The following is a 21,790-nucleotide window of genomic DNA, read 5'->3' as shown; positions in this document are numbered from 1 at the left end:
GGTAGTGTGGATGTGCAGAGGGATCTTGGAGTCCATGTACATAGATCCCTGAAAGTTGCCACCCAGGTGGATAGTGCTGTGAAGAAGGCATACGGTGTATTAGGTTTCATTTGTAGAGGGATTGAGTTCCGGAACCGCAATATCATGCAACTATACAAAATGCTGGTGCGGCCACACTTGGAATATTGTGTACAGTTCTGGTCGCCTCATTACAGGAACGATGTGGAAGCATTGGAAAAGATGCAGAGGAGATATACCAAGATGTTGCCTGGTCCGGAGGGACGGTCTTATGTGGAAAGGCTGAGAGACTTGGGTCTGTTCTCATTGGAAAGAAGAAGGCTAAGGGGGGATTTGATAGAGACATACAAGATGATCAGAGGATTAGATAGGGTAGACAGTGAAAGACTTTTTCCTAGGATGATGACTTCAGCTTATTTTGAGAGGGCATAACTACAAATTGAGGGATGATAGATTTAAGACAGATGTCAGAGGAAAGTTATTTACGCAGATAGTGGTAAGGGTGTGGAATGTCCTACCTGTTAATATAGTCAACTCAGCCACATTAGGGAGATTTAAACAATTCTTAGATAAGCACATGGATAATTTTGGGATAGTGTAGGGGGAACGAACTGAGAATAGTTCACAGGTCAGCGCAACATTGAGGGCTGAAGGGCCTGTTCTGCTCTGTATTGTTCTATGTTCTACGTTCTATTGCCACAAAAGGCTGTGGAGTCCAGGTCATTGAGTATATTTAAGACTGAGAGGGATAGGTTCTTGAGTATCACGAGTGAACATAGAACATTACAGCCTGGTACAGGCCCTTCGGACCTCGATGTTACACCGACCAGTCATACCAATCTGAAGCCTATCTAAGCTGCACTATTCCATTTTCATCCATATGGTTATCCAATGACAACTTGTCCACATTAAACTCCATTTGCCATTTCTCAGCCCAGCTCTGCAGCTTATTTATGTCTCTCTGTAACCTACAATATCCTTCGTCACTATCCACAACTCCACCGACCTGAGTGTCGTCTGCAAATTTACTAACCCACTCTTCTACGCCCTCATCCAGGTCGTTTATAAAAATGATGACACAACTCCAATCCTTACGGTACACCACTAGTAACTGGATTCCAGAATGAACATTTCCCATCAACCACCACCCTCTGTCTTCTTTCAGCAAGCCAATTACTGATCCAAACTGCTAACTCTCTCTCAATCCCATTCCTCCGCATTTTGTACAATAGCCTACTGTGGGGAACCTTTTCAAATGCCTTGCTGCAATCCATATACACCACATCAACCGGTTTACTCTCATCTACCTGTTTGGTCACCTTCTCAAAGAACTCAATAAAGTTTGTGAGGCATGACCTACCCTTCACGAACCATGCTGACTATCCCTAATCAAGTTATTCTTTTCTAGATGATTATAAATCCTAACTCTTATAACCTTTTCCAACACTTTACCAACAACTGAAGTAAGGCTCACTGGTCTATAATTACCAGAGTTGTCTCTACTTCCCTTCTTGAACAGGGGAACCACATTTGCTATCCCCCAGTCTTCTGGCACAATTCCTGTAGACAATGATGATTTAAAGATCAATGCCAAAGGCTCGGCAATCTCCTCCCTGGCTTCCCAGAAGATCTTAGGATAAATCCCATCCAGCCCAGGGGACTTAACTATTTTCACACTCTGCAAGATTTCTAATACCTCTTCCTTGTGAACCTCAATCCCACCTAGTCTAGTAGCCTGTATCTCAGTATTCTCCTCAACAACATTGTCATTTTCTAGAGTGAATAGAGTGAATACTGTTGAAAAAGAGTGATGGGAAGAAAGCGGGAATATGGGGTTGAGAAACTTATCAGTCATGATTGAATGACAAAGCAGACTCAATGGGCAGAATGGCCTAATTTCTGCTCCTATATCTTCTGGTCTTATGGTGCTTGATTGATAAATTGGTTTTATTGTCACATGTATTGAAGTAAAGTGAAAAGTTTTGTTTATGAGCAGTACCGGCAGATCACAGTATGCAAGGATGTACATGTCATAGGTGTAAAAATTACTTAGAGGCATACAGGTTACATCGCACAGAGTGTGCACTATGAGAAATCAATGTTCGCAAGTTCAGCATTATTTGAGGCAAGACAGTCCATTCATTAGTCTAATAATGGCTAGGAAGAAGCTGTTCTTGAACCTGCTGGTGCATCATGTGTTCAAGCTTCTGTATCTTCTGCCTGATGGAAGAGGTTGTAAGAGATAATTATCAGGCTGCAATGGGTCCTTGATGTTGGCAGCTTTTCCATATCAACAAGCTATGCAAATGGCTTCCATGGATTGACAACTAACTTCCATGATGGTCTGGGCTGTTTTCTGATGGTTTAGTTTCTTCCATTTCTGTCTCACATTAACTCTGAACGGGGAAGAGTGTACAAAGACAACTCTTCCTGCATTTGAAATAGCCATGATTTCAAGGAGCAAGCTGATAAAATCAAGATTACTTGGTCATGTTTAAACAGACCCATACCCACTCACTGTGCTTTTCCCAAAGTCAAAGAAAATGTCACTAAATAGACAAATCTTGTGGACTTTTCCATGTTATGAAGCACTTTGGATGTTGTCAAATAGAATCAATAAATGAAGAATATTCAAAAAGCAAATGGATTTGTATGTTGACAGTGGATGGAATCAGTCCTGAGACTTCCATCTGAGATCTTGTTGGAGAAGGCCAGAATTTCCCTTCTGCCTCCCGTTTACCAATACTTCCTCATCCTTACTTTTACTTTTTGCTTCAATTATTGCTTTCTTCAGAAAATCAAACTATGCTCTTCTCGAGTAAATATGCAATGGTCCGGTAGCTTACCAGTGCCATGACAGCATTGTTTGCTGTGGGGTGCTAGCGGCAGAATACTGCTGAATCACTGCCAACACCTATAGACACAGAAGACAAGCAAATATTGGAAAGGCTTGAGTAACGTGCTTCTTGTAAAAAAAAAACTGGTGGAACATAGTGAATGGAAAAATCCCCTTGAGTATATGAAAGATCAAATAAGCATCACTAATGGATATTGGCATGCAACAGCAGACAACATCTTGCCAAATGTTGATTACATATTTGCAAGGTCGTTTCTTGAAGTGTTAGTTAATGGTATCAAATTGAATGGGCTGCCTTCAGTACCTCATTTATTATTGGTTTACTTTTCCACAATCAAAACAATTTGTTCTTCCACAATCAAAAATATGTATTGCTGAGTTAACGTGGATAAGAGGAGACTGGATAGCCCCAACGCCAGTCTATGACCAGTTCAACTTCCTCTACCCAGTCCAACAAACATTTGCTTACCAGAAAAGTATCAATTCTCTCCAAGTTCACCAGGAATTATACCTTGTCTGCTCTACTCCACCCTTTACTAGTTGTGAATCCAAAAGCATGTATTTCTCGTTTGCTGTTAACTTCATTGCAAAGATGCAACTTCATTTGGTGACTTGTTGCCAGGAATCATGCTACACCATTAATCATTATCAACTCACTTCCCAACTTTCTTCCCACTATCAGCAAACTTTCATTTCATTTCCCTAATAATTTAATGCCTTGTTTCCTGCTTCTGAGAGTTTTGCCACATTCTGTCCCTTGAATAAACATCCAAATTGTTAGATAAGTAAGTAATAACATAACAAAGTTTCAAAGAAACCAAAGCATGAGTCATACATTCCCACACAACACCATCTGACAGTTAGTAAGGCCAGGTATACAAAATGAGAAGTGAATGCCTATGGCTGTCTCAGGGTGATTTTGCCAAATCTAGCTGAATGCTTAGTTAATTGATTTCAACAAACTTCTCTACCAAGAGTGGTAAACCGCTACCTTCCTTATTAAGACCAACAAATGTATCTTTACGATTTCACATCAGATGTACACCAACACACAGAGTTCCATTAAAGCAATCTGGAGCCAAAATACTGATCTATTTTTCCTCTTTGATGGTAATGGATATCTAACATTTTTAAGTAATATTCTATCATTTGAGGTGTATTGATCCTCCATCATGTTGCTTAATGGTTAGTTTTTCCATCAAGTGATTCCTTAAAGTTGTCTATTATCTGTACTAATGTTGGATATGATGCAAATTATATTTGTTCAATTATATTTGTTATATGAGAAATGTTATAACATGTAAGAAGATCTCTTGTTATTCTTTAAAGCATTATTATAGAAATTAATTTTATGAAGTTTCTTTTTAGGTATTATTTGTTAAGTTTCTCGATTTTAAAAATAATTTTAAATAGCTTTTCCCCCAGTGAGCTGATTAACGTTTCCAACTCGAGAGCTCAGGAACTTTCTGCCGATTTATCCAATGGATGTTCAACTGTTATAATATGTCCAAACATGAGTTGCAGTGATTAACTACTGGGTGCTTTATAGCTCAAAGCCTCATAATCCAATCATGATAAATTATAAAATTAAGTTCAATAAATCTTGTGAGCTAGTTTCAGAAAATGACTGCAAGTTGATGCTTTGGGTTTTTCTTTGAGGCTATTTGTTCATTTCCTCAATATCTGCAATCATGCTTATTATTATTTCTTGATTTGGAGATGCTCGTGTTGGACTTGGGTGTACAAAGTTAAAAATCGCACAACACCAGGTTATAGTCCAACAGGTTTAATTGAAAGCACTAGCATTCAGAGCGCTGCTCCTTCATCAGGTGGCTGTGGAGTACACGATTTTAAGACACAGAATTTATAGCAAAAGTTTACAGTGTGATGTAATTGAAATTATAACATTGAAAAATACCTTGATTGTTTGTTAAGTCTCTCATCTGTTAGAGTGACCATGTTAGTTTCTCTTCTTTCACATGTAAATTGCAAAACTTTTTTTTTTTAAAATTACATTCTCAAGTGAACTTTAGCAATTAGTGTCAGCCAGATAATGTATGTGAGAGAGAGTGTATGTGTGAGTGTAAAGGGGTCTAGGTCTGTGAGAGGGTGCATGTGGGAGGGTGTGTGTCTGTAGGAGTGTGTGTGTGTATAAGAGTGCCTGTGTGTGTGTGTATATACGATTGCCCCTGTGTGTGTGTAGGAGTGCCTGTGCACGCATGCGTGTGTGTATATATATGTGCGTGTACATACGAGTGCCTGTGTGTGCGTGTACATATGATTGCCTGTGTGTGTGTGTGTGTGTGTGTAGGAGTGTCTGTGCGCACACGTATGCTTGTGTATGTGTAGGAGTGCCTGTGCGCGTGTGTATGTGTCTGTCTGTGAAGGAGTGAGTATGAAAGTGTGCATGTGAGTGTGAATGCCTGTGTGAGAGTGTGTGTTTGTGTGCAACAATCGCCAAACAGGGATGTTCCTTCCAAGTTGTGGTACGCTTCCGCGGTCAGGGACGTTCAGCTTCGGATTTTCAGGTGACCATCCTCCAAGGCAGACTTCAGGATATGCAACAACTCAGTGGCTGAGCAGAGGCTGATAGCTAAGTTCGGTACCCATAAAAATGGCCTCAACCGGGACCTTGGGTTCATGTCACATTACAGGTGACCCCATTGCACTGTAAACACACACAGAAACTCCTACACACACACACACACACACACACACAAGTTTGTGGGGTGAATTTGTACTTGCACAGTTACATTGCACTTTGCTCAATAACTGCATGAATCCATGTAAGATTCTGTTAATTCATTTCTTTAGATTAGAGTTAGTCTAAACATTATGGCACAGACAGCACACAGAAGTGCTAATATCCAATAAATTATCTGAGCTGACACTAATTGCTAAAGTTCACTTGGAAATGTAACTTTTTAAAAAATGTTTTGTGATTTACATATGAAAGAAGAGAAACTAACATGGTCATTCTAACAGATGAGAGACTTAACAAACAATTAAGGTATTTTTCAATGTATAATTTCAGTTATATCACACTTTAAACTTTTGCTATAAATTCTGTATCTTACAATCGTGTACCCCACAACCACCTGATGAAGGAGCAGCACTCCGAAAGCTAGTGCTTCCAATTAAACCTGTTGGGCTATTATTTCATGCTATTTTAAATTTATTATTTTAATCTAATACTATTCTTAAATCATTTAATTAGATTAGATTAGATTAGATTACAGTGTGGAAACAGGCCCTTCGGCCCAACAAGTCCACACCGACCCGCCGAAGCGAAACTCACCGATACCCCTACATTTACCCCTTATCTAACACTACGGGCAATTTATTATGGCCAATTCACCTGACCCTGCACATCTTTGGACTGTGGGAGGAAACCGGAGCACCCGGAGGAAACCCACGCAGACACGGGGAGAACGTGCAAACTCCACACAGTCAGTCGCCTGAGGCGGGAATTGAACCCGGGTCTCTGGCACTGTGAGGCAGCAGTGCTAACCACTGTGCCACCGTGCCGCCCACAATTTCAGTTATATCACACTTTAAACTTACATACACATACACACATACTTAATAAGCCATGGATGGATCTTCCTTGCAAAGTTTTTGTTTCTCAATGGATGTATTATTGTTGAATATTCTGAATGATTTATTTAAATGCTTTAATTGCAGTAACTTTTAGTACATCTATCCAAATTACTTTAGCCATCTGCCTACTCCGACTTACATCATTTGCTTTGTTTCAATTTCACACTTTGATTGGGTTAGGATATGGCAATTTTGAATTTACTAACAAATTATATTATATTATGTTAATTATTCATTCATAGGATCTGGGCGTTACATGCTCAGCTAACGTGTAAACCAACCCTAATTATCCAGAGGACATTTAAGAGATAATTACTTTGTTGTGGGTCTGGACTGAACTGTGGGCTAGACTAGGTAGGGACTGTTTTGACACATTTTCTTGTCTGAAGGGTATTAGTGACTCAAGTGGATTTTTCCAACAATCAACAAAGGTTACATGGTTGCCATTAGATTAGCTTTTTATTCCAGATTTTGTTTATGATTGAATCCAGGTGGGATATGAACCACATATCCTCAGGACATGAGCCTAGAGTTCTGGATTAGATGTCCAGTGACATTACCACAATGATACTACCTCCCCTATCCCAGTCGATCTTTTACTAATAGATTATAAATTAATCTTGCCTCACTGCACAAGACTTCATGTCAAATAGTTTTATCTGTGGTATGTTCCACAATGTGTTGTTATAGGAAATTGTTAGGAAAGTCTTTCATCTTCCAGATTACCCTTGCTGTCTTTCACTGAGTTTTGTGAAGTGTACGGTTTCCCACAATTATTCCATTTCCTTTGTTACAATAACAATTTTTACTGTTAAGTTGTCTTTCCAAGAAGATAATTACTGTTGGGCATCTCCAATGTTTTCTGACCCTTGGTATTCCCCATCCCGACCTTGCTGATTCTATTTACTGATCTTCTGGAACAGGAACGTTTTGCACTAATGTATTTCTCTAATTAATAACTAACTGAGCTGCGCTCTCTCCTTTAATCAGTCTGTCTTTTCAAAATGTGGTGTACTCTGGAATATTTGCTTCCCAATCTTGGTCATATTTTAACTCAGTCTCTGCAATAGCAAATCGATCAAAACCATTGATTTTTATTTGGGCTCTAGGTTATCTTATTTCAAAGGTGACTAGTTGACAAAAAGGGGTGAGAGATTGAATATAAGAGTAAACTTGCCAGGAACATAAGAACAGATTGCACAAGCTCTTACAAACACATAAAAAGAGAACAGCTAATCATGATCCCTTGGAAGCAAAGAGACAAGGCATTGAGCATGGTGGCTCAGTGGTTAGCACTGCTGCCTCACAGCACCAGGGACCTGGGTTCAATTCCAACTTCAGGTTGGAATGTGTGGAGTTTGCACAATCTGCCCGTGTCTGCGTGGTTTTCTTCCAGGTGCTCTGGTTTCCTCCCACAAAGATGTGCAGGTTATGTGAGTTGGACATGCTAAATTTCCCATAGTGTTCAGGGATGTGTAGGTTAGGGTGCATAAGTCAGGGGTAAATATAGGATAATGGGGTGGGGGAATAGATCTGGGTGGGTTACTCTTCAGAGTGTCAGTGTGGACTTGTTAGGCAAAAGGGCCTGTTTCCATACTGTAAGGATTCTATTCTATTATTCCAGGGAATCAGGAAATGAAAGAGAAGGAAGTATGGGAAAGGTAAGGAACCTATGACAGGCAGTCAGCATCACTGAGAGGAGCAGGTCAGGTCAGGACCCTGTGACAAGGTATAAGAGAGACATTCAGTGCCATAAAATTGGCATGAGAAAGAGAGATTGAGCCAGGTGGAGCAGTAGCTAAGCCCAACAGGAACTCTTCCACTACTCAAAAAAGGCTGACAAAAATGACCGTCAGTGTAAATAGCGGGTAAGTTATTTTTCTCCACTTTAAAGTTGCATTAGGGAAGCTAGGAGTTCTAGCTTTTTCAAAAACTAATAATTCTCCACATAGCTGAAACTTAGCAAAATAATTAAAGGTACAAAAGAAAAGCTTAGTCCTAGGTATTGCACAGGCTGCAGTATGAGGGAAGTGTTAGATGCTCCTGGCTATCAGGATGACCTCATCTGCAGAAAGTGTCAAAAGTTTCACCAGCTTGAGCACTGGACTTTGGTACTCCAGTATTGACAAGGTGAGCGGCACGGAGGCACAGTGGCTAGCACTGCTGCCTCACAGCGCCAGAGACCCGGGTTCAATTCCCGCCTTGGGCGACTGACTGTGTGGAGCTTGCACATTCTCCCCGTGTCTGCGTGGGTTTCCTCCGGGTGCTCCGGTTTCCTCCAACAGTCCAAAGATGTGCAGGTCAGGTGAATTGGCCATGCTAAATTGCCCGTAGTGTTAGGAAAGGGGTAAATGTAAGGGTATGGGTGGATTACGCTTCGGCGGGTCGGTGTGGACTTGTTGGGCTGAAGAGTCTGTTTCCACACTGTAATGTAATGTAATGTAAAAATATATAACTGTGCATCCACAAGGCTCAGAGATACAAGAGTAGTATGTTTTTGACAAGGTCACTCCATGGCTTAAGGAAGCATAGTCAGAGAAGGAGGGGATGTTCACTAGTCAGGTTAGAAGAAAGTCAGGCTGGCAGTCAGGAAATCCGTAAAGTACTTTTCAAGAATAGATGGTCAATGTTGAAAAATTATGAGAGTGAGAATTCCTGTGGTGAGTGCAACAAGAGCACAGCTGCCAAGGAGCGAGAGCAATAGTGATAAAAGATGCAGTAGTGAGAGGTAGAAACAGAGATTTTGCAGCTGCAGATAGAACTCCAGGATGGTGTGTTGCTTCCTTCAGACAGGGTCAAGGAGGTCACTGGCTGCTGGGCATTCACAAGGGGGAGGGCAAACAGTCAGAGATCATGGTTCACACAGGCAGCAATGACATAGGTCGAAAAAGGGTTAAGGTTCTGCAACAAGAATTTAAGGAGCTAGGGAGCAGATTGAAAAGCAGTGCCTCAAATATTGCAATGTCTAGATTGTTCCTGGTGTCTGTTATGGACCAGACCAAATCTTCACAAAATATATTAAGAAGAACGTCTAGACCCTAATTACTTCTTATTTTAAGGCAAGTGTAAGGCAAAATGTTCAAAATGCAATTCGACTGGTAGGGTTAATCAACTTTAAGCAAGGCATACTTTATTTTTACACTACAATTAAAATACATACAAAATAAAAATTAAATTAAAGAACTGGCTTAACTGTAATGCTATCAACATGTTCAACAAAGTAATATATATTAACAACTACTAATTAACTTTTCCAATAGAGTGACATATCATAAACACATAAACACACACAAAAGCAAATTCAGTAAATTAGATTTTCTCACATGCAATTCTAGCAGCAGGAAGAGAACCCTAGCTTTTAGCCTTAACAGAGAGAGGTATAAAATCTTCCACATGCAGTTTCAAGTCCTCAAAAGTTGCAGAAAGCTAAAACTAAAAGTCCTGGTTCTGTGGGAGCTTGACCCTACCCATTCAAGCTGCTTCATTTTTCCAATTTTTTTTATAAATCAAAGGATTACACGTTGTTTACTTTATGGGCTTTGAACAGACTGCGCAGTACCTCGGTCTCACCTTCCTTCATACAAAAAAAAGGATAAAATAAATCTCTTAAAGCCGTAGTGTTGTCACATGTCACATACGAGAGAATGTAGGAATAGTTAGGTAGAGCAGATGAATACATGGCTGTATATTTGGAGCAGGACAGAGGGCTTTAGATTCCTGAATCATTAGATTCATTCCTGGAGAAGTGGGACCTGTACAAGTTTGACAGTGCACCTGAACTGGAACAGGAGCAACATCCTTGCAGGAAGGTTTGCTAGTACAGTTGATGCAGGGAAAAATAATTTGGCAGGGAGTAGGATATAGAGAGGGCTACAGTACGGGATGATGCAAAGGCAAAGACAGAGGAAAAGCCAAGTCAGTATAGAAGGCAGAATGTATATAGTCAAGTTAATGCACAAGAGAAAAATTACTACAGCATAGTTAAGGTAAGAGACAGAAGGTTTAAAAGGGTTTTGAGGAAAGAGCTTTTTTCGGCCAGGCAGTGTTGAGCATCTGGAACTCGTTGCCTGAAAAGTTGCTAGAGATCTGAACCCTCGCAACATTTAAGAAATGTTTAAATGAATACTTGAAATGGTACAAGGCCTTGGAAAGACCACACCTGGGGTATCCCGCCATACCTCAGGAGTTCAAAGAGTCCATTGTTGAATATATTTACACTGAGATATACAGCTTTTAGGTCTCTTGATGAATCAAGAGATACAGGGAAGGGGAAGGAAAGTGGATTTAAAGATGATGATAGTCCATGATTGTATTGAATGGCACAGCAGGCTTAAGCAAGCACATCTTCCTATTTTTTACATGTTCTGACTTCAGTCACTCACCAAATGGCTTTCCCTTAATTCTCTCGGGATATTGAGCGATTGATAAATACTAAATTAATAATTAAGTAGAACTGGAAGCTCATCAGGGATAAATTGATTAGGTACACCAGTGCCTTACCCCTGCAGAATGCCTTACCGTTAATTCAGAAATGAGTGGAGAAAAAAGAGCTTGTACTATAAAACAGGGAACTAATATTAGTTGTATTTTACAACAAAATTATTAACTTCTGTAAAAAACTATTTAATAATGCACAAGAGCCAAAACTGCACTGGATATCAAACTGACTGCTAATGTGTACCTTTCACTGAGAAATACAACTTGGTTATTATCTTACATTCTGTTTCAATATAGTCCACAAAAGCAATATATAAAACATATTTGAGTGTTAAGTATTTTGTATTGTATTCAAACCTTCCAACAATCATAGGCTTCTGTTAGTTGCAAATCGCTTTGGACCCTGTAACATTTGATGGGTTAATTGCTTTTATTGACTGCCTTACTTTGACAAAAATGCTTTGATTGCAGAAGAGCTGATGCATTCCCATGTTACCCACTGGTGGTCGCCAAATGGAGAACAACTGGCATTTCTGATGATAAATGACACTTTGGTACCAAATATGGCAATCCCACGGTTTACTGGTAATCTGTACCCAAAAGGAAAACAGTACCCTTATCCTAAGGTAAGGAACAGAAATTTGAATCCTAAAACAAAACCTATTGAGCAATAAATAAATGTGTAAAGTTGTTGCCATATCTAGCATGAACAATTTAGTTCAGTGGGATCTAATTACACTGAGTTATTGTCTTCAATAAGTAAATTTTATTAGTTGTTATTTTTGGAGAAATACAAAAAAAAGCTTGTCTTCATATTTTGAATTATTCTATGAACAATTGTACTAAAGAAATGGAAATAGACTGAGTATGCATTGAAATGTACTTTGCCTTTTGAGTCTGTTTACACAAATGTAAGTAATCGGCACCTAGCAGAGACACCAAATTTCTGTGGGTTTGACAAGCGGGTGAAATGAGGTAGGTCAGAGACTCTTCAAATATTCTCTCAGCAAGCTACCTCTGAGATAATGTAAATATTCCCGTCAGGCCTTTGCAAAAAATATACTTTATAGGGCACAAATGGTAAATTACACACTGTTATAGGGAATCTGTCTCTTACATTGTTGAAGTCAGTTCTGTACTTCATGATATAGATGCATGTATGAATAGCAACAACCTGCTCATTTTGATACAAGAAGAAAACTGGACAGTGACAGAAGATCAATTTTCACTTCCCTGTTTATGTAGCATACCCAATGAGTCTGCTTAAAACTGTCTTAACGCATCAAATCTTGTTTTGTAAGAAAAACCACCATAAATCATCCAGTCAGAAATTAAGCACTTTTTTTAACAGAAAAATGCCATTGCTGGAAATCTGCAAATGCCCAATAGGACAGGTAGCACCTGTGGAGAAAATAAAAACAAGTTAACATTTCAGTCATTCTTCAAAATAGCAAAATAGCAAAGTTTCAAGTAAGTGCAGAGGCTGGAAAGAAAAAAACATAAGGGAAGGGAGATAATAGAGTGGCGGGCAAGAGACATTATGTGGCTAAAGGAATGATGATGCAAGGCAAAAGATAATAGTTTGGAGATAAGGCAAGGAGCAAAAAATGGGCCTAATGGAACTGCAAGTTAGAAATGCAGAACATTGTTGTTCAAGAAAAGAAAATAATTTCAAATTTTTGAACTCAGCATTGAATATAAACTGCTGAAAAATTCTTGATTGAAAGATGAAGTGCTGTTGCTTGAGCTTAAAGTGAGCTTTATTATCAGAGAGTAGGCTACTGAGGATAGGGGAGGTCAGAATTGGAACAGCGTAGAGAATTAACATAAGCAACAGATCCAGAATACGTTTGCAGACTAACAGAAGTTTTCCACCAAATAGGCAAAATGCTTGGTCTCCTTGGAAAAGCAAATACAGCATATAAATTGAATGTGGTGCAAGTAAATTCCTGTTTCTTGTGAATGGAGTGTTTGGGGCCTTGGATAATAAGAAGGAAATAAGTAAAAATGTAAGTGGTTGTATACCCTACATTTACATTGGAAGGTCCAATGAGAGGAGGAGTGGACATTGGGGCAGGGCGATTCAGAGGAAACAATCTTTTTGGAATGCTGAAAGGAAAATGGAAGGGAGAATCTCTTTCAAAATTACTTAATACTGGAGATGAAGAAAATGGCAAAGGATAATCCATTGATTATGAAGTCTAATGATATAGAAGGTGAGGACAAGGAGAAGCCCATTATGGTTCTGAGAGGTAAAGGAAGGGGTGGAGTAGAAGTGCAAGTTTAGAATGGACATGGTTGAGAATCTTGTGAACCACAGTGTTTCTGAAATCCTTAACTGAGGAAAAAGGAAATCACAGGTAAGCTGGCATTGTCAGACTTGTTATGATACATATACCAGGAGAATGAATTGAAACCATTAAGAGGTGGAGTGAGATGAATTGTAGCCTAGGTGTCTTTAAGAGTTTAGAGTGATTATTTGCTGATAGCCTATCCCCATATGTAGAGATAGAGAAGGGGAGAAAGGAAGGGGGAGAGTCAGAGCTGAACCATCTGAAGGCATAATTGGGAGGAACATTAAAACAAAAGTTGATGAACTATTTAAGTTCAGCACAAGACCAAGAAATGGTACAAAGGCCATAAAAAGTATACTAGGAAAAGGGGTAAGGGTCTAGAACTGGAATAAAGAAGATTTCCCTGCTCCTCAGATGCTGCCTGAACTGCTGTGCTCTTCCAACACCACTAATCCAGAATAAAGAATGGTTTGAATAGTCCACAAGGAGGGAATCATAATTAGGATCCATATGATTTCCAAAAAGCAACTTTTTTTTGTGGACAGTTCTTCCAGTGTGTTTAACTTGTAATGCATATTAAATATAAAATCTGATGGCTCCAAAATTATTACAAAATATGTGTATAACGATGGATTTTAGACAAATATGTTTAGGAACCAAAGAGAGAGAAGCTTATACTAGACTGGGTGTTGTGAAATGAGAAATAATTCATGAACAATCTTATTGTATTGGATCCTTTGGAGAAGGGTGACCACAAATGAGTAAACTGTTCATTAGGATAGAGTAAAGTTGTTGAATCCAAAACTTGGTCCTGAATCTAAATAAAAGGAATTGTGAGACTGAGGCACAAGTTGGCAATAATGGATAGGGAACTTTACTTAAAAAGAAGTTGACAATGTAATATTTAACTGTAGTGTAGTGTTGACAGTGTAATATTGTGTAATATTTAAAGAACATACACAAGTATTAATTCCTGTCTGGTGCAAAAATAAAACAGGCAAGTTGGCTCAATAATAGCTTACAAAACCAATCAGGGATAGCATTAGATACAAAGAGCTGCCATATCAAATTACCATGAAAAGCAACAAGTCTGTGGACTGGGAACAATTTAGAATTCAGCAAAAGAGGACAAAAAGCTTGATCAAGATGGGCAAATCTTGCAAAGAACATAGAAAACTGTTTGTAAAAGCTTATATATCAGTGAGGAGAAAAAGAACTGAAGACAAATGTAGGTCCCTTATTGCCAGAAATGGGGGAATTTATAATGGGGAACATAAAAAAATGATTGAACAATTGAACACATATTTTAGTCCTGTCATCACAACAGAGGACACAAATAAATTCCCAGGAATTTTAGGAGATCAAGAATCTAGTCAGAAAAGAGAATAGAATTAAATCAAAATGGATGAAAATATTGTGATAGCAAAATTAATGGGGTTAACAGCTCAGAGATCCCCAGGGCCTGATAATCTGCACTCTGGAGTATGAAAAGGAAGTGTCCCTTGAAATATCAGTGGCACTGATGGTCATCTTCCAAAATTTTGCAGACCCTGGAACAGTTCCAACATTTTGGAGTGTGGCAAATGTAAACCCTCTATTTAAAAAAGAAGTTGGAGAAGAAACAGAGAATTAAGACCAGTTAGCCTAACTTCAGTAGTGGGGAAAATGCTAGAGGCAAAAGACATTTTTACAGAACACTTGAAAAACATTAACAGGATTGGACAAAGCCAGTATGGGAAATTGAAATAATTGAGAATGTAACTAGTAGAATAAATAAGAGAGAACAAATCTTTTTGGATATTTTTATATTTTTGGATTTTCAAAAGGCTTTTGATATAGTCCCATATGAGAGGCCAGTGGGCAAACTAAAACACATGGGATTGAGTTAACATATTGGCATTGATTAAAAATTGGTTGACAGACAGGAAACAGAGAATAGGAATAGGTCAGTCTTTTTTCCAGATGGCAGGTAGTGACTTGTGATGTACTGCAGGGATTAGTGCTTTGGTCACAGCTATTCACTAAATGACCTGAATGAGGGAACTGAATGCAATGCCTCTGAGTTTGTTGATGCTAGAAAACTAGGTGGGAAAATTGAGGTGTGAGAAGGTTGTGAGGAGACTTTAGGGTAATCTTGAAAAATGTATGAGCAAACACATAACAGATGCAATATAACTTAGATAAATGTGAAGCTGTATACTACAGCGTGAAAAACAGTATTATTTAAATGGTGATATATCGGGAAATGTGCATGTACAAATGGTGCCCTTGTATACCAGTCAATAAAATTCACCAGGCAGGTGTAGCAAGTGATTATGCAGGTGAATGATATATTGTCTGTCCTTGCAAGAGAATTTAAGTTCAGAATTATGGGTATCTTAGTACAGGTAGGTACATAACGTAGAGGGAGTGCAACAGAGGTTCACTTGGGTTTAGCAGGACTATCATATAAGGAGAGATTGGTTTGACTGGACCTATATTCACTCAGGTATAGAAGGATAAGCGGGAATATGTTTGAAATACATAAAATTTAATTGAGGCTAAACAGAGTTGATGCAAGGAAGAGGTTTCCCAGGGTCACAGTCTCAGGAGGTGGAGAGGGCCATTTAGGACTCAGATGAGGAAAGATTTATTTAATTGGAGGATCATTAACTGTGGAATTTGCTATCACAGAGGGCTGTGGAAACCAGGTCACTGATTATATTCAAGAAACCTTTTGTTTTTTTTTAGATATTAAAGGTATGAAAGAGTCTGAAGCGAATGCAGGAATATGACATTGAGATAAACAATCAGCTGTGATCATATTGAAAGGAAAAAAACAGGCTCAAAGGGTCAAGTGGCCTATTTTTTCTCCTAGTTTCTATGTAAAGAGCCCAGCTATTAGAATATACTGTGTTTTGGATTTTCCTGCATCATCTTGTTTCCTGTTGCCATTGAGAAAGCTCCTGCAGCAGTCATATAATAAGCAGTCTGCATTCTGAAAGGTTGTTGGCCTGCATCAAATTCTCTCAAAGATGGTTTTATATTATTAAAGTGCAGTTAATGTATGATGCGCTTATTTCCCTGAAAGTCTGTGTACATGAAACTACAAATAATGAAACCACTCAGTTCAACTGCTTATTCTTCCCTGTAATTCAATGGTTTCCCTATAATACCACTTAACCATCTGTTTATAGCTGAAAAACTACCAAACATTCAGAGTGACGTTTTACCTGACATTAGTCTAAATATTGCCTTTTGTAGAATAATCTAAATCACCTTGACCTGTGTCATGGTTTCACTTAAAATAATGCTGCAGATGAATATTTTTTATTCTCCATAACATTTTACATACAACTATCAAGTCCTACTCTTTCTTGTTCTTGTAAAAGCAGACAGTCCCAGTTTATCAAATTTTCCCTTATAACTCAATTATTTAATAGCGGGAAACCTTTATTTTATTCATTCATGGGATGAGGGCATTGCCAACTAGGCCAGCATTTATTGTCCATCCCAGAAAGCAGTTAAGAGTCAACCACATTGCAGTGGATCTGGAGTCACATGTAGTCCAGATCAGGTAAGGATGGCAGTTTCCTTCTCTAAAGGGCATGAGTGCATCAGACGGGTTTTCTCCAATAATCGTCAATGCATTCACAGTCATCATTAGACATTTAATTCCAGATCTTTATTGAATTCAAATTTCACCACCTGCCATGACAAGATTCAAACCCAAGACCGCAGAGCATCCCCTGGGCCTCTGGATTAACAGTCCACGACGTCTTTGCCTCGCCTTATTCTCAAGACTTTCAGCACTTGGATGTTTTCAATGTATTTAATAACCAGGAGCGAACAAAAAGGAGAAATTCCACCTGGCTGTAATCAGGTGCAGCAACATAGGCTTAGCAATTAGGTGGCCCATGTTTTGTTGCTATTGGCAAGGTACATTACAATATTCAAATAAGTCTCCAACATCCTTTTATATTATTAAAGTGCAGCCTTTAAAGATAGCTGAAGGCTGCAAAAAAGCCTGCAGTTATTGTTTCTTTCACTAACAATAATCATAGGATCCCTGCAGTGTGGAAAGAGGCAGTTTGGCCCATCAGGTCTGTTCTGACCCTCTGAAGAGCATCCCTCCCAGATCCAGACACCCGCATTATCCCCATAAGGAAAGCAAAAGCAGTACTCCATTTTAAGAATATGACAAGTGACTAACCCTCCCCCAATCACCACCTCAACTCTCCCACCCATGAATGTGGGAATACCTCAAACAAAAAGCTGGATCATATACTTGAAATATCTTAACAGGCAACAACTACCAAATTAGAACTTTGGTTGCATGGATTATGTTCGGATGTGAATTAGTGAATTGAGGCACCAATAATTAAGATATTGCCTGACCAGAGTGCTTGGTTGGACAGCTTCATTGTATATTCCACCACACCGGATCATAGAATCCCTACAGTGCAGAAAGAGGCCATTCAGCCCATCAAGTCTTAATCTCTGTAGAGCAATCCACCCAGACCCCTACCCTATCCCTGTAACCCCACATTTCACATGGCTAATTCACTTAGTCTGCACACTTCTGGACACTACAGACAATTTAGCGTGGCCAATCCACCTAACCTGCACATCTTTTTGGACTGTGGGAGGAAACCGGAGCACACGACAGAAACCCATGCAGACATGGGGAGAATCTCCACAGAGGCAGTCACCCAAGGCTGGATATACACGCATTAATAGTAGTAACTACAGAACTACAAACATGTTGGTCCATAAATATGTTTTAGATTGATTCTTTCACTAACATGAGAACAAATATCAAAGTTTATTTATTAAGGAAACAGGTCTTCACATTATCTTGCCAAGCATAAGACACTTGAATTAAAAGCATAAAAGGGAGAATGATAAGGGATGGAAATGTGTTGCTGGAAAAGCGCAGCAGGTCAGGCAGCATCCAGGGAATAGGAAAGTCGACGTTTCGGGCATAAGCCCTTCTTCAGGAAGCCCGAAACGTCGACTCTCCTATTCCCTGGATGCTGCCTGACTTGCTGCGCTTTTCCAGCAACACATTTCCAGCTCTGATCTCCAGCATCTGCAGACCTCACTTTCTCCAGAATGATAAGGGACACAGGTTTCTTCAGCCATTACTGGAATTAGATGACCCCTAATCAAATTAAAATAAAAATGAGGGAAAAATTCAAGAACATCACCCATCTTTCTAGAAAAATAACATGGTACCCATGACATGAGAAGGAGACAATGACGTTCAGGATCTAATATTGTTAATCACCAAACAATTACATTTGAAACTCTTTTCAGTTATGTAAGCCAATAAAATCTGTATGCATACAGTGTATTTAATGTGAAAATGTCCTGAGAGACACTTCATTGATAGAACATTAAAGTCACACAGTAAGCCAGTAAAGAAAAGATTAACTGAGGTAAATAAGAAGTAGAACATCATACGTCATTTGACATGGTTTTAAAGACAGAGAGGTTGAGTGTTTTGGGATGAGGTTCTAGGGGTAGAAACCAGGTGCTGATAACATTGCTACCTATCAGAAGATAAAGGGATGTGGAGGAGAAGAGAAACAAAGATGACTTTACTGGCTGCTTCATCATGTGTGATAAATGGACAAATGTAGCTGTTCAGTGGAGATCCAAGTGCTGTCCATATTGTACAGTGCATTGACCACTTGGTTGATGCAGCTCGGCAGCAAATAACTAATTTTGCATTAGCTTAACATTTAAGGGAGATTGAACATCAACTGCTACTGGCAGTACTAATTCTGATTCAGATTGTGTGCATGTGCTCTCACAGCAAATATCCTATCTCTGCAACTATCTCCATGCGTATCTAGTGGCTGCCTTCGTCATTACAAGGTAAGTGTGCCAAAGCTTGGAGATGTAATTGTTACATGATGGTGGATATGGGCAGGTCAGCGCATGTGCCAGGTGATTCCCCCAGCATAAAATTGGTTCAACTTATGGCAACCCAAGCATAAAAACCCATGGTCATGCACCTTTAAAGCAAGTCTATAATTATTGAAACATTACCTCAAATCAAAATTATCAGCTCCCTTCACTACATGAAAGAGCTTAGCTATTCCTTAATGTTTTCCAATTTTCCAACCAAAACTCAAAGTTCAGTGCATTCAGTGTCTCACAATGCACCAGGGGAATGATTGAAAGAAAATTGAACAAATGAAGCACATACTCAGCAATATGTTAAAGAAAGAAATGTAAATTTCAGTTTGTATCAGCAGTGCAAATGGGACTATCTCCTGCACTTAAAAATAGTCACTGTCTCTTTAATGAAGTTGAGCCTCAATTTTCCACATTGTCAGTTTTTTTTCTCCTGATTCTTGGGTGCTCAGTGTTGTGCTACTTTCACAGCTGATGTGCAACATACCTTTAAGGGACATGCATCCGATGTCATCACTATATCATGTCATGCGACAAAATGTCATGGAGTTCTTTTCTCCTGCAGTGTAAGATGCTGAGGGAATGGTATGGCAGATTGCTTAATTTGGTCTGGATGCACAAGTGGCATGTGATTGTCATATATCTATGTAGGTACCAGTGCTTTTCAAAAGTTATTTGTATTCTTGACACTACTCATCCTTCCTTTATGGGAGTCAATGTTACTTACAGCAGTAAGTGGCAAATGATCAGTACACAACACCACAATACTCCATCGTGGTATATCAACTCATGTTAACAATGGAGCAGTAAGAGCTAGTAAATGCTTATAAAATGTCTTCATTGATGTTCAGTCAGCCCTGGATCTTATAGTATTGAGACAACCAATCACATTAAGTTTACATGAATACAGATCTCCAGCTTAAATAGCTAACAGTTAGAGATCAACTTCCTCCTATCAACCAACTAGGTCATACCCACCACCTCTATTCACCTATCAGTACCTCACCACTCTGCCCCACTCCCCACCCATAACCCTTCTCCCCACTCTTTATCTGCAGCTCCCTGTACCTCCACCTTCATTATTGAAGGGTTATATCTGAAACATTGACTTCTCCACCTCCTAATGCTCTGTTCTTCTATCCTCCTGCTTGTCTACTTTAAATAGCCAGCAGGCAGACTTTTCCTATACTTTAAATTCAAGACTTCAAATTCATTTAATTAAAGTCCACTTGCTTTTTCTTAAGTCAATGCTTATGAACTTCAGAATATTGATTGTGCCAATCTTCATGACTCTACAATTTATCATGTTATAAGCCCTCTGTTGCCATTACTAAAATAAGAAGAAAGTAAGCTTTACCCTGCTTCCTAATGTAAAACTAAAATCCACAGCTATAAAGCTTCTTACAGGCTTAAAACAACATTGAAAGTTAAATGATACTATAAAATTTACTTACAGAACTGTCCTGTTCAAAAAGCAACTCTTTAATCACAAGAACATAGTTTTACAAACTAGAACAGCTTACCAATGTGCAGTGGTCAGATGCTTCCACTGTTTTGATTTCTGCCATTTGGCTCCAAAGCTGATGTAACATTATCACTCCTTATGTGGTGTGAACTCCCGCAAATGGTTAAAATCAGCTACTTAAAATCTTCATCTTTTAATGATACAGACCGACATTCAGAATTGCTTTCTTAATGAGTTCCATAACTAGGAATAAAAAGTAAAACAGAACCAAATGAATGAAAAGTAAAGTGACAGAACAGCAAACCAAGTAAAAGGAAGAAAAAAGAATAAGCGATGTACCCTTTTTCAATAAAATGAAAATCTCAGACCTTCAACAAGAAATGAAAGGTAAGCGTTTGATTACAGATAGGACTGTGACTGACACCTTCACTGAACCACAACTATTTAGGTAACATAGGTAGCTTCACTATGCAGATAAAGCTATAAATGATCCCAAGAAGAGATCTCTTAACATATGACTTGCTAACAGCAAGGAGGGGCTTCACTGAATATATACATCTGGTCTACCTAAGGAGAATAAAAAAAGATCCAGAGAAGAAATGAAGAGTACTTGAGGACCAGCTCTAGGTGCAAATCAACTTCTGGGTTCACAGACTCCAAATCAAGTCATACAGACAGAAACCCAAACAATTTAATAACAACTGTGTGGCCAGATATTGCTGCAAAGGGCATGAATGTGATTTTTCTGAAGAAGATCTGATGGAGAAGCTAAGTCAAGTTAGTAATTGACTCTGCTCCAATCAATACTTTCCAGAAAGATTTTCTGTGAAAGGAAAATCATCATAACATTGATGTCTTGCTGGAAGATGAGCATCAGCATGAAGCAGGTCAGCCATCAGTTACATGCTTTGGATCAAGCCACACTATTGTTATGGAACTGATCATGAATCATGCTGCGAGACCAATGTACACATTCAGCTTGGATGTCTGAAACCTTCCATCTGGTAGACACTGAATAATACACAAAAATTTAGTACCTTTATACCAATAAGCTGTCCCACTACTGTATACTATCCCACTATCCAAATTCCAAACTCACTTTATGCAAATGTAGAAACTGATATCCATTCCAGGTCACAGGTTGATGTGATTAACATTTCCTTCTCCAAAACAGGATACAATTATTGTTATTCTTATCTAGATGTTGTTGTTTTC

The 21,790-nt window shown here is 38.9% G+C and overlaps 1 protein-coding gene across 1 annotated transcript in view; it reads left to right on the top strand.

The window, feature by feature from the left end:
- LOC122551933 (inactive dipeptidyl peptidase 10-like) overlaps positions 1 to 21,790 on the top strand; it is a 1,705,342-nt gene that overhangs the window by 1,507,224 nt on the left and 176,328 nt on the right. Inside the window, exon 9 of the mRNA XM_043694504.1 lies at positions 11,384 to 11,538. Within this exon, the coding sequence (XP_043550439.1) occupies positions 11,384 to 11,538 (155 nt within the window). The remainder of the gene's footprint in view (positions 1 to 11,383; positions 11,539 to 21,790) is intronic.

Source organism: Chiloscyllium plagiosum, chromosome 7 (genome assembly GCF_004010195.1).
Source record: "Chiloscyllium plagiosum isolate BGI_BamShark_2017 chromosome 7, ASM401019v2, whole genome shotgun sequence".
NCBI classification, from domain to species: domain Eukaryota; kingdom Metazoa; phylum Chordata; class Chondrichthyes; order Orectolobiformes; family Hemiscylliidae; genus Chiloscyllium; species Chiloscyllium plagiosum.
This window is presented reverse-complemented; position numbering and strand designations above follow the sequence as displayed.